This window comes from Lissotriton helveticus, chromosome 1_1, assembly GCF_964261635.1.
Source record: "Lissotriton helveticus chromosome 1_1, aLisHel1.1, whole genome shotgun sequence".
Classification (NCBI taxonomy): Eukaryota; Metazoa; Chordata; class Amphibia; order Caudata; family Salamandridae; genus Lissotriton; species Lissotriton helveticus.
Genome location: NC_136057.1, coordinates 631,988,691 through 632,002,451, shown reverse-complemented (window position 1 = coordinate 632,002,451; position 13,761 = coordinate 631,988,691). Strand labels below are relative to the sequence as shown.

Below are 13,761 nucleotides of genomic sequence, written 5' to 3'. Positions count from 1 at the left end.
TGAGGTGTAATATTTTCACCAGTGTTCGGATGACAAAAATAATGCGGAACTGATATTGCTGTACATTCAACTACCTGCAACACAGTAAACCATCCCACCCTCATAAGCACCCTGAAGTCTCGAATGTGATTCACCAGAAATGTACTTCAGTGGTTCTCCTCCTAGCTTTTCAGCCAACTCCAATTTGTTCTCATGGACACTTACAGGTCCTGAAAGATCCTGGTCATCAGTGGAATTCCCCAGGATTTCATACTATCTCCTGTCACCTTCAACCTTTACATGGAGCCGATAGCAGCTCTACTCACATATAAAAGTATTAGGATTCACCAGTAAGCCGATAACACACAACTGTCCTTTAAAGTCACATCAGCTTCAGATATTCAATGTCGCAAACACAGCTTGCACATCATCTATACCTGAAGTCTAGTAGATACCTAAAACTCATCCCAACAGAGCAAGTTCCATTTATTTGCCAAGATATATAGTATAAACCTTGATCAATGATATGGACCTGGATGTCCAGCGCCAACCTGAAGCTCAACCCAACCAACACAGAACTCCTGTAATTTGCCAAGAACAACCAACAAGACCCAGCACAAACCCAGCTCAATGATATGAACTTTGACCGCATCAAATCCAGACATTCACTAAATGCCAGGTCATTTGGATTCACCCAGGACCCCGAGATCACACACAAGGGAAACAATGCCAAGTTCAAAAATAACAAAGACAGTCTAGTACCAACTTTCTCTTCTAAAGAAAGTCAAACCCCCTTATCCCAGAAAGTGACTTTAGAAATGCTGTTCAAAACGTCATACTCTTGCGTCTGAATGGTGGTAAACCCTATCTCATGGCCTCTCCCATTCCCACACTGGCACCCCTTAGGGGCATCCTACACAGTGCAGTATGTCTCATTCAGGGCCAGAAGAAAAAGGACCACATAACCTCCATCCTGAAAGAACTCCATTGCCTTCCCTCCCCCGACACGCACAATCTTCAAAAACAGCTGCGACATTTACAATGCCAATATGACTAGCACCCCTGTTTATCTTATAAACAAGCTCACCATCTCAGGTGCTATTTGGCACATTCACAGTCAGCACACTATCATACTGCAGCCAAAACGTGTTAATATAAAAAAAAAAACAGGAGGCCTTTTCCATATATGCTCCCAGGATCTGGAACAACATACCAGTATCCATCATGACCGCCCGCACACTGCTCCAATTTAGAGTTGAAGAGTCACCTCTTTGAAGAACATTACATCACAGTGCAAAAACTGTCCAAAACTCAGCTATCTTTTCTATGACTCAATGTCTTTATGTTGGCCTTAGACCCTGTACAGGGCTCCCACTATAGTAATACCATATTCATACATAAGCTACGTAAATCATTAAGGCCCGTCTTCCCCATCTATGCACCCATGATCTTAAAAAAACATCCTTGTATGCATTAGGACCACCCCAATGCTTCTCCAAATCAGGCAACAATTGAAGACTCACATCTACATCTCACCAATACTACATCACCATGCATTAACTCCCACAACCCAATTATCTCTCCTATTAATCATGGACTTTAGGCTTGTATTTGACCATGTACATTACTCTGCCTCGTTTTCACCAGGTTCGCACTGTAGAAATTCCATATGCATAGTTGCACACATAACATTATTTTGGAGTGTAATAGCAGAAAAATACTCTTATCTTCTCAAAAACAAAAATTACAGAACCTCAAACAAAATAAAAAATGTGATGTTTAATAACTTACCAAAAGAACACTGGTCCTTAAGTGAGAATCAGGAGATCGAAAAAGGAATCTTCCACAAGTTTCAAGTAAGGTGCATGCCATTTCAATATGGTGATGAGAGAAGTCAGACAGGAGCATCTGCATGATATTAGAAAATTAATTACTCATCAAACACTAACATAAGCGAAGAACATCCAAATGAATATGTTACTTTGCTTTGATAATGATATTCATGGTGGCTACTCTATTTACCTGCAGGAACCTCCACTTTTAAATCCCTCTAGGCATCAGAATCTTGAAATAGCTCTCTCACACGGAAAGGTGGCGCCCCAGCTTAGAGTAACAACAACAAAGGGATGGATGTAATGCTTGAATTAGTCTCAAGCACTGACCATCACTTCCGCTGCATTCCAGTCAATCTTTTTTCACCCACCACACCACCTCTGATTGGCCCCAGCCATATGTAAATCAGTCTTGACCCTGCTCCAAAAACAACAATCCTGCCCAAACTGCCAGACAATGTCCTACATGAACCAGAACATAAGCAGCCCAAATCTAGTTTGGGGCTCTTCAGTCAGGTGTAGCCTGGTTTCAGGGAGCTTGGGACCCACATGTCTAGTAATACCAGCCTACCCAGAATGTGGCATCACCGATCTGTACAAGACGCCTCAGAGGTGGAGAGAAGGTCAGCAATACTGATAGAAAACTCAGTAAGTCAAATTTTACTGAGACATTATTAGATGTTTCAATACCATTTCTCAGAAGAGGGAGGTGGGTGGGATTGGTGAGGAGTCCGCAAGTGGAGAGAGAGTATCCACTAGTAAGATTATCAGCCAAGGCAATTTGTTTGTTACTCCGATTGGTAGTTTTACCAGAAGATTTCTCACCTTTTAAATCATTATCCATGCAGTACCTCCAAGGTGGTTGGTCTAAGTGGATGGTCAAACCAGAATGTCCTGCAACATTGATCAGGCAAAATATCCCTTTTTGCTAAAGGCCCTCTCAGTTATGATAGTAATATTAAAAGTGTGAAGTGAAGATCATTGAGCATCACAGCAAATGTCCAACAAAAGAAACAACCAGTGATACTCTGAAGAGACAGCTCAACTCTAGTAAATGGGATCCAATGCCTTCAGGAAGCTTTTACTTGGCCAGGGCATAGCAGATTTTAAAATGCATACAAGGAATCCAAGGGTAATTGTCCACTCCAATATCACTTTGCACTTCTTGGAACCAACATAGTCCAGGCAAAGTTGGTAATTGATCCAAAACTCTTGGGTCCTGTTAATGTAAAAGATGAAAGCCCTAAGAGACTCCAGATGATGAAGCCTCTTATCGTCCTTGGCGGGATAAGGAAGGGTGTAGAAGGTTGGGACGGTTATCCACTGACCCACATGAAACGGATAAAGGCAGCTGATACTACAACGCCTGCAGCTTGCTAACATGCAGTCAAGCTAATGGAGATCAGACACTCAATTTTCAGAGTAAGCAGCTTGAATGAGCAACTACGAATGGGCTTATAAGGTACACAAGGAAATTGAGCACCAAATGAAGGGCCATTGTAGAATGCCCAGTGAGGAAGGGGAAACAAATAAACCCAAATATTCTCTATACAACTGGAGACATATAGAGAAGGCTGATCAGAGGATCAGAGGGAGGTGAAATGGACCAACAAACTACTTTTAACAGTGCCCACAGCAAAGCCTTGTAAGGCAAGCAAAATCACAGAGTAGCATATCTGATAAACATACCTTAGTAGGGGTAATGTCCTCCTTGGTGCATAAGGCAACAAAAGGAGACCATCAACCAAGGTAGACAGATACGGTAGAAGGACATGAAGTGGACAAAATAATGGCCAAGATTTATAAGGATAAGTTAAAAGAGCTCACACTGTCCAGTTCAATCTGCAGGTATGAAGGTGGAGGCTCTGGAGGTTCAGAAGCAGAACCTTTCTCTATTACTGTGTGAGAAGGTTCACCCAGAAAAATACAGAAGACATGAACCAATAATGCCCGGCTTGCTGGAGTACCATATAGCAGTCAAAGTTTTCCATAAGGACTAGAACCAAGCAGGAAGGCAAAAATTGAGATAAACAAGAATTGCACAAAGCTGATTTAAATTGATATAAGGAACATCTGCTCTGATGAAGAGCAAAAGCATCTAATCTCCAGGGCATCGAGATGAGTGTGCAACTGGGGGCAGGTAGAAAGGCTTCATGTACTGGTGATCTGTCAACAGCCACCAGTGCAGGGTCAGAGCTGCCTCTTAGGAAATGCAGTCAATGAGGATTCCCCGGTGCTGGGCACACTTGGAGCGGAAGCCACTAAAGAGCATGCATGTGCCTCCCAGCAATAGGTATCAGCAAAAAAGAGGTGGTGAGCAGGCTAAAAAAAACACAAACAGGACTCTAGGGTCCTGAAGAAGAGTTTCCTCCCTAAACATCGGACTAGCAGCCTGAATATTCCAAACCTACTTTGACGGCTAAATAGGCTTGATGGAGACAGCATGAGGCTTCTCCTCAAAGAAGAAGGGATACTGGGAGCATGGGAGGTACACCTTTGATAGAAAATCACAGGTTGAAGAGAAGGGACATCGAGACCAGAAGGTGGTCCGACACATGCTGTGGTGAGCACATATTCAGCAGCCAGATGTTGAGGTGCAGATATAAAGATATCCCTTTCAATTTCATAGCTAAAAAAGCCTGTGCCAGAGAGTCCAACTTGACCTTCTATTTGTTTTTGAAGGAAATGGTTCAGAACACAAAGATATAGTATGGGAAAGAAAACAACAAGAACAACAGATACCCTACCTTGTTCTTTTGAACCACCTCCACAACATACTTGCTTAAAAAAGCCCAAACTTCCTGGATGTGAGGGGGCAGGTCTTGGAAGAGAAGGGCAGAGCCCTGCTCATCAATCTGCAGAAGTTATTTTTTGTGATGGACTGATAGTGGAGAAAGTGATGGGACAGAAAACTGGAATTCTGAAGGGCCATAAAGCTGCCACCTTCTGGGCGACAGCAGGCAGGAGTGACTCGCCTCACTACCGTGCCGGTCGAACAAGTTACTTATGTCTGGTAACATTTTTCTGGTGGGTACTGCATCTACCTGCATAGTCCTTTTGTGAATATTCCAGGCATCAGACTATATTCTGAAAATGTTCAATATTTCTTACACACAAGTGAAGTGAGTCAGCTCCACCTCCGGGCCACATACAGTATTTCATGATAGCACTAGAGCCATAAAGCGCTCCAGTGTGATTGTTGACATCAGTTCTCATCTATTTTTAGCATGTTTTTGCGGAAAACTGATGCAACTAACATCTTAATCGGATAGATGAAGATTTCAGTCAAACAAAGACTTCATGATAACAGTATTATTTGTATATTAAGCTGTGCAATGGGGAGCCGAGTGGGTCGTAGAGGAATTTACAAGTAGCTCCAGCATCCACCAGAAAACGTTTTACCAAAGGTAAGTAACTTGTTTATCTGATGGATACTTCTACCTGAAGATTCTGCACCTTTTGAATAGATTCTCCAAGCAGTTCCACATCAATAGCTAAGCACAAGGCTGGTTATACCAAAAGTCCTGAAGAACTGAATGAATGAAGTGACCATCCCTCCTCACTTTTAAGTGATAGTGTTTGGGGGAAAAGTATGGAGGGATGCCCAAGCTGCAGGTTTGCACATATCCACCACTGACACCACTCTTGCCAGTAGTGCTGTAGAAGACTTTGCTCCAATAAAATGAACTTTAATACCTTCTGGAGGATACTAGTGCACCATGGTGTAGTAGATCGCTATGCACAGGATTGCACATATGGATAGAGATCTTTTGGTGGAGTGTCTTGCACTTCATCTTTCCAACAAATCCTACAAACAGTTAATCATCAGGTCTGAACTCGTGTCCTGACCACATAGAAGCAATAGTATAAGCTGATCATTCTCTTGGGATCAAAAACAATGAAGTCTTTCCTCACAAGGTAGGCGACTCCTCCTATGGGCTATAGTGTGCATGGGCATCGACTCCATCTTCAGATTGTTTTTCGCCATAAAGGGAAATGATGGAATTGTGTGAGAACAGAAAAAGATGTCCATGTATGGTGTATCTAAGAAAGATATGAAGGAGTGTAGGGTCTGCTTCCAATGGTTACCCCCACTTTTTGCTGTGTTTCACTGTTGTTTTTACTTTAGTCTGGCTGTTGCCCTGCTAATCAGGACCACAGCCTAGCTGTTCTCTCTCTAAATTGATTCCATGTACATTAGGGACATACCAGATTGGTTTCTGAGTTACCTTGTGAGCCCCTAGTATATGGTACCTTAAGTACCAAGGGTATAGGTACCCCAGAGGCCTACCAGGGGGCTGAAGCATGTATTATGCCACTGCTGGGAAGCCTTCCAAATGGCACCACAGGTCTGCACTTGCAGCCTGGGTAGGGTGGCCTATGGCAGGCCTTGACAATCCTGAAGGCAGAGTGCCTGGTTTTGTGTAAGAGGGTATCCCTTCCTTATAGCTGTTCTATGATATAGCCATACCATATACTCTTAATTGCATTATAATCCTTGCGGTTAATGCTAACTTTGGTTTGGCTTTATTAAAACATGTCGTGTTTGGTGTCAAACACTTTGGAATACGACCCCCCCCCCTAACCCCCCCCCCCGCCAATTCTGGCGGCAGGGTAGCATTCCACCCTTCTAGAGGGAGAAGACATGTACACACTGGTATACCCGGTAAAGTTTTAAAGAGCCTCAGCATCACAAAATGGATGCTGCTGTCACAGACACGAGTCTGACCTCCTGCTATTGGACAAAACTCCAGCAGGGGAGGCCTGAACAATAGGTTTCCTGTCCAAGGAGGTGCCAGTACCTCCCCAGACAGGCTTTAGTGTATTGGGGCAGGGTGGGTTGCATACAGTGAATGCTTTTCAGACACTGCCTGGGGCACACAAGGTGCTCCATGCATTTCCCAGTTCAAACCGGTTGCTGGGGCACTCTGCCCCAGCTCTGGCAAGAAACTGGACAAAGGGGAAGGGGTGTAACCACCCCCTCCCCAGGTCCTCCCATAGGTGGGACCTTAGAGTTAGTCCATCTCCTAAACTTAGTATAAGTATAGGACCCCAGTCCCTAGGACTTTAGATTACCCTGGACGAAACTCTGCAACATATATCTTGGACCTTCGACATTCCATATCGACTGGAAGATGGAAGAAATCTCCCTTGGGGTCAAGGAGTGGCCCCCCTGTTCAAACAGGCACCTAAGAGCATCTTGCCGGTCTGCATTTTCGAGGCTCCTGCCGGATGCCGAAGAATCAGCGACACAGGACACTGACTTCCAGACATCTCTGAGGCCAACACGAGATCCCAGCAAAGCTGAGACCCGCAGCCGTCACGAGAGACTTGGGACCGGAACTCCTGGACCTCCTGCAATTTTGCAACTGCACCTACTTCCCAAAGCTGTGCATTGGGCTATTTGTTGCCCTTGCCCGAGCACCTTTTGCACCGAAGCTGAGAGGCGGGCACTCCATGAGTGTCCCGCGAGTCCCCTTTCTTCACCGCAGCTCAAGGCTCCTTCGCAATCTCTAGTCCGTTGGCTAGTGGGTCCCCACGAAGGACAGTCCTGTGTTTCTTGGGCTTTCCTGGTTGCTCCAGACGTGCCCCGACTCCCCTCCAAAGGGTGAGTCCCTCAGACCTTGCTGGTCTGCACCGTAGCCAATCTTGTCTTCTTGCGTGGGTTGCTGTTGCCATTGCTTGTTGGGTCCAATCCGGATTCTGACACTGCAGCACTCGACATCCTTCGTGGGACAGCTCGAATCCAGCTCCTGGTCGACGCCTCCTGGTCCTCATGGCTGAAGAGTCAAGCTTCACCTACTTCACTTGAAAGCACCTGAAATTGGCTGAACTTCCTGTCGCCATCCTGGTCACTGGCTAGTGACCCAGACTCTGTCCCCTTGCTTTCAGGTTCTTCAGATCTCCGATCCACCCTTGGATCCACCCGGACACTTTTGCTCAGGTCACCTGCAGCACTTCTTCACAGCTCTCCACTGGAATCGACAATGAAACCCGACACTAAAAGACACCTATGTACCCGGCTTCCATGGGTGAGGTAACACGAGTACTCCGGTGCTCCCGTGGGTCTTGACTCTCGAAGTGTCTAAGTCTAAAAGGGTTCCATCGTAGTTCACCCAGAAGTGTCCTTAATCTTTAAAATTGTAACTTGTATTTCCTTCATAGAAGTCATTAGGTGATCCGCGGCTGTGTTTAGACACTGCACGCGTCCCCAGTAGGCCTCCTGCGTCCCTACCTTGGGTGGTTCCTGGTTTCCCCAGCGGTTCTACAGGCCCTAAGCTTAGCTTCTATCCCTCACGTGGTTCTTATACCACTATTTTAGTATATGGTTTGTGAGGCCCCTAGGGCAAAACGAATACTGTGCTATTTACTGTGTGCCAATTAAAGTCCTTGTATTGTACTTTTGCCTCTATCCTCATAAAGAGACTAGAGGGGTTGTGTTTTGAATAAATACATATATATTTGATATATACCTTGTGTGATGTACTTTCATTTGATCATTTAAGAGATTATAGTCTGGTAAAACAACCTGCTTTACATTCCTTCAAGACTTAGCCTGAAGGATGCTCTCCACAGCAATCATTAAGATAGCTTTCTATAAAGGTTGTCTAAACCTACCATCAATGCTTTGCCTCCTTAAAAGCGCTACTACTACTGCGAGGCATTTTGTAAAACCTCGGGGCTGTGGTGACTCCGAATGGGAGGACTTTGAAATGGTAATACTGACCGTGAGGTATAGTATGGGCCTGAGAGAACCGTCCTTCGTTGGTATGAGGAAATAGAGTGAGTAAACCCCTATATTTTGGGGATGCAGTGTAACTGGTTCTATTGCATGCTTTTATAGGAGAGCATTGCCCTCCTGTTTCAGTAGTGTCAGATGTTCTCGTGACATGGACGCTGTCTGGGTGGTATGTGTGGAGGAGTTGAAGTGAACTCCAGACAATAACCTGAATGAATTATTTGTTTTACACACCTGTCTGTTGTGATGGAGTTCCAGACAGGTAGGAAATGTGATACTCTCCCCGACTGGAGTGAAATGGTCTGGGGTGAGGGGAGGGAAGTCACTGATTAGAAGTGGAGGCAGTACAAGTGTTGGTGCCTCTACCTCTACCTTTGGTATTATTGCCTCTATAGCCTCCTCTGTAATATCCTCTACTGGGTGAGGACTGGGTAGGAGTTTCGAAAGAAGAGGAGTCGTCGTCAGAGTGGAAATTTTTGGCCGCGCCTCGGTACGAGGAGCGACAAAAGGACCCTCTAGCAGTTTGGTTTTGCAAGGCTCTCATTGACTTTGCAGTATCAGTGTCTTTCTTCATCTTTTCTTTTTTGACAACAGATTTTATTGAGTTTCCATCCAAAGGGGGGGGGGGATCCCCCAGCAAATCACATGGAAATAAGGCAATTAACATACATATGTTAGAAGTTATCGGGGGTATCCTTCGGGAAACTATAAAACGCCCACCCCAACAACCCCACCACCCCCCATCCCTGCACCATCCAGCCCGCCTGAAAGACTAAGGAAACAAATATATAAAAGCACATCTCTGCGCCCACTGCTCCATGAGTAGGGGTGGAACCTCGTGTGATGGTAAGACTGTCTATGCATTTTCGAGTCGAGTGTGTGTGAGACTCCGAAAGGGCTATACCCCGGTACTTGGCCCATGCAGCCCAGATTCTCCCGTGCTTCTGCGGGCAACCCCTGGCCTGAAAGACCGCCACTTCAGCAGTCATGCATCATTCTAACGCGGACTTCCAGAAGAGGATTTCCACTGCTGAGCTATGTCGCGCTTAGCAAGGGTGAGCCCCAGGAAAAGAAGGTGCCTCTTAGATATTCCAACCTATATCAGGGAGGCCCCATCCCAGTACCCGCCCCAGGCAAGAAAGAACCCTCGACCAAAAATGGCGCAACACAGAGCAGCCCCAGACAGCATGCAGAAAAGATCCGTCATCAGACTGGCATCTGAGGCAGGCGGGGGAAGAAATAACGGCCATCTTCCAAAGGCGAAGGCGGGTATAGTACACCAGATGTATGTACTTAAACTGTATCAGTCTGTACCTAGTTGACACAGCGGAGCCCCTAGGACTGGCAAGGGCCTCGGTCCAGTCGTCGTCAGTAAGGGTCGGTATGTCAGCTTCCCAGGCCGCCCTCACACATGCAGGCTAGTCTTAGTGTGTGTGGTCAACGTCTGATAAATCTGACGGATCTTGTGAGCCCCCAAGTCACCCGGCAGTAGTCTACCCTCCATGGGATGGAACTCTGGCAAAGTCATAAGGTCTTTAATCAAGGGAGTAAGAGCATGCCGAAGTTGGAGATACTTGTGGAATTGGGATTTGTGTAGGTCAAACTCCTCCTGCAGCCCCTGGAAGGATTTAAGGGTAGGACCGCACATCACGTCTCCCAGCGTCAAGATCCCAATCATATCCCACCGCCGGAGCCTAGGTAGCGCCGCGACCGATCGGAGACATGTGCCGCGTCAGAGGGGCGTCTCACGCGTCAGCATGCCCCACCAACCTATGGACTTCGAAACACTTCTCCATATCTGAATCACCGTACGACAGGCCGGGGTGAGGGTGTCTATGGCAGATGCACTATACAGGAGATCCAACAGTGGATAGACCGCGCAAAAGATCCTCTCCACTGCATAAGCCGGGTCATCCTGTGGATTATACCACCATTCATTGATGACCAACAATTGGGATGACCAATAATAAGATCACACATCTGCGGCTGCAATACCCCCACAGTATGTAGATTGGACACAGGTGGCCAGGGCTACCCGGACCGCCCCGCCCCGCCATCCCACAGGAAGCTGTTCAGGAGAGCATTAACTTGGCGGTACCAGGACGGAGGAATGGCATATGGGTAATTTTGCAATCTGTACAAGAGGCGCGGCAAGGAAACCATTTTAAAAATGGCGGACCTGCCGTAAAGAGATAAGGGAAGATGGGACAACACAGCTGTCTCCTCCCGGACCGCGGGGCCATATTAAGCGACCACGCAGAGGCGGGATCTCTAGTGATATAAACGCCTAGGTATTTGAACCCTTCCGCAGCCACAACGAGCTGTGAGGCCCAGTCCTGACGCCCCTGCTCCCCACATATCAGGAAAAGCGTCTATTTAGATGGGTTGGCTTGGAGCCCCGACGTCTCGCCGAACACCCGGAGTATCTCCAGCACTCTAGGACCTGTGACCTCGGGGTCAGAGAAAAAAAAATAGTGTGTCGTCCGCGTAGAGAGCGATTTTATCGGTGTAATCTGGGGACCAAACCAGACCCTTGCACATCGCATCCAGTCGCACCCAAGCCCCTAACGGCTTGATTGCCAAAGCAAAAAGGAGCGGGACAGAGGGCATCCTTGCCTTGTCCCTCTCCGAATATCAAAGGGATCCGAGCGATATCCGGCCACCAGTACCGAGGCCGTCAGGCCTATGTATAGGAGTTTAACATACGCTCGAAATCTAGGACCTAGATTCACTGCTTCCAAAAGTTTGAAAAGGTATGACCAGCCTAGAGAATCAAACGCTTTGTCTATATCAGCCAGCAGGACCGCTGCAGGACGTCCCAGGCGGTGGGCCTCCGCAACGGCATTATGCGCACGGCGTATATTGAGCCTGGTGGATCGACAAGGCATGAAGCCTGACTCGATGGAGCGATACGAGCCCGGGTCTTCAGGTGGTTGACCCGGCTTGAGGAAGACAACAATTTAGGCAAGCCGCCAATCAGGAGGCAGGATTCCTTGCTCAAGCGCCTGGTGCATGGCCCCGAGGAGGTGGGGTCAGACGGTCCCGATGAGAGGGTGTAAGAAGTCGCCGGGGAACCTATTCGGGCCGGGGGCACAGCCCGGGTGAATGTTAATGAGGGCGACCTGCAGTTCGTCTAGAGAGATGGGTGTGTCTAGAGCGTCTCGCTGCTCATCGGATAAGCGCCGCGGGGGAATATCGATAAAAGAAGGCATCTATAAGAGAATCCGCGAGCTCATCATGATTATCATAGAGGGTGGCGTAGAACTCTGCAAATACCTGTACTACACCCTCAGGAGAGGAACACATGGCGCCAGAAAAGGAGCGAAGTACTGGAACCTGTGTCGGGGCGGACCGCGCCTGACAAAGTCTGTGGAGCATCTGGCTGGATTTATCACCCCATTGCATTGCCAGCCACGCCTCTTTGGCATTATGAGTAAGCAGCTGACGCAGCTGTTGTTGAACATGGGGCAAATTGCAGCGGGCGCCACCTCCCGGGTCCCGTACCATTGCCTCCTGAAGGTCGTGTTGGCCCCCCTCCAGCTCCAGCGTCCGCTTCAATCGACGTCTCTTCTCTCCCGTGTGATAGCTAATATCCGCCCCGCGTATCGTGGGTTTAAAGGCTTCCCACAGCGATATCTTGGACGTAACCGATCCGACGTTTGAGGCGAAATAATCAGCCGCAGCACAACTGAGCACCTCCTTATATGCGGGATCCCGAAGCAACCAGGGTGACATGCGTCAGCGATAAGGGGACCTACTGGTCTGCAGGCGAAGTATGAGCTGGGTGGGGGATAGGTCTGACAAACCGCGGGGAAGGATGGAAGCGGATCTAACCCTATGCGCGTAGCTGTGTGAGAGGAAAATATAGTCTAAGCATGAGAGTGTGGGATGTACTGCAGATGCATACGTATAGCCGGCCTCAAGGGGGTGAAGAGCTCGCCACGTGTCCAGCCAGGCCAGGGTGTGTGCCAAGCTATGGAGTCTGGATCCGGGGGGCGGGGGGGGGGGGGGCTAGGGGGCTGGGTCAGTCTGGGGCTGCACTCGCCAACTATCCGAGGGTGCCATAATGTCATTCCAATCCCCTCCCAGTATAACCAACCCGTCAGGGAGTTCTCCCCAAAGTCTTGTCAGTCTATCCAAAAACGTCTGGTTGAGGGGGGGTGGGGCGTACACACTACCAATAGTCATCTGTTCCCCCGCTAACGTACCAGTAACAGTAAAGCGACCACCGGGGTCAAGCCATTTTCGAGTAACCTGGAAGGGGACCCTGCGGTGAACAAATATCGCCATGCCTCGAGCTCCTCTAGAAAAGCCCAAGTTATAAATCAAGTGGTAGCCGAATCTGGAGAGGCACGGGGCCTTATTGCCTAGTAGATGGGTGTCTTGAAGGAGAAGAATATCCGCCGAATAGCGCTTGGCCTGGGTCAGTACCGCACCGCGCTTGACCTTATTCAGCAGACCCCGTACCTTCCAGGACACTATATTAAGGTTTCCAGTGAGGACATCGCTAGCTTTGTGCGTCATGGGCTATGTAGGGAGCAGAGCACGGAAGCCTGTGCAGGCGTAAGGGTTGGTATGGTGCAAACAACCTACAAATTAACTGAAAAACAACAACAAACTGTCAAACCCCCCCTTCCTATCCCCCCCACCCCCCACTCCCCTATACTTCCTCCTGAAACATGGAGTATCTGTCGCGGTAGAGTCCCATCCAGGCCCTCCAACGAGAAGACCACAGCCGACCCTACAATGGATCCCCCCACCAACCCCTACCCAGCAACCTAAACAAGAGGCGAGTCTAGTCCAACCCAGCCAGAAAGAGTGCAGTGGTCCCTGCTGCATAACGTCAGAGTACCGAGCAAGTCATCACCCCCTGCTCCAAAAGGGGGAAGTATAGCAACCAACAGAAGCGCCCCCCCAGGGTACCTCACTCCGCTGCAGTCGTCTTGTCCTGGGATCGCCAATTGGAGCGGGAACGGTGCCGCTGGCGAGGAACCTCCCCGCCCCGACGGCCACTCCAGAGCGCGTTTGGAGAGGAATCCGAGTTGAAAGGCGGCGGAGTTTGCGGCCTAAGATTCTGGCGTTCATCGGTCCAAGCGAAGACCTCTTCCGGGGTATCGAAGAAGTAGGATTTGGATTGGAAAAGAACTTTCATATGGGCTGGGAACAAAAGAGCGTAGGAAAGGTTTAGGTCTCGCAAGCGCTGTTTTGCAG

General features: G+C 48.2%; 1 protein-coding gene across 10 annotated transcripts in view; it reads right to left on the bottom strand.

Moving 5' to 3' along the window:
* UPF2 (UPF2 regulator of nonsense mediated mRNA decay) overlaps window positions 1-13,761 on the bottom strand; it is a 1,696,571-nt gene that overhangs the window by 1,063,562 nt on the left and 619,248 nt on the right. For all 10 annotated transcript variants that reach the window (XM_078674159.1, XM_078674161.1, XM_078674162.1 and 7 more), the window contains one exon: window positions 1,771-1,887. In XM_078674159.1, the coding sequence (XP_078530285.1) occupies window positions 1,771-1,887 (117 nt within the window). The remainder of the gene's footprint in view (window positions 1-1,770; window positions 1,888-13,761) is intronic.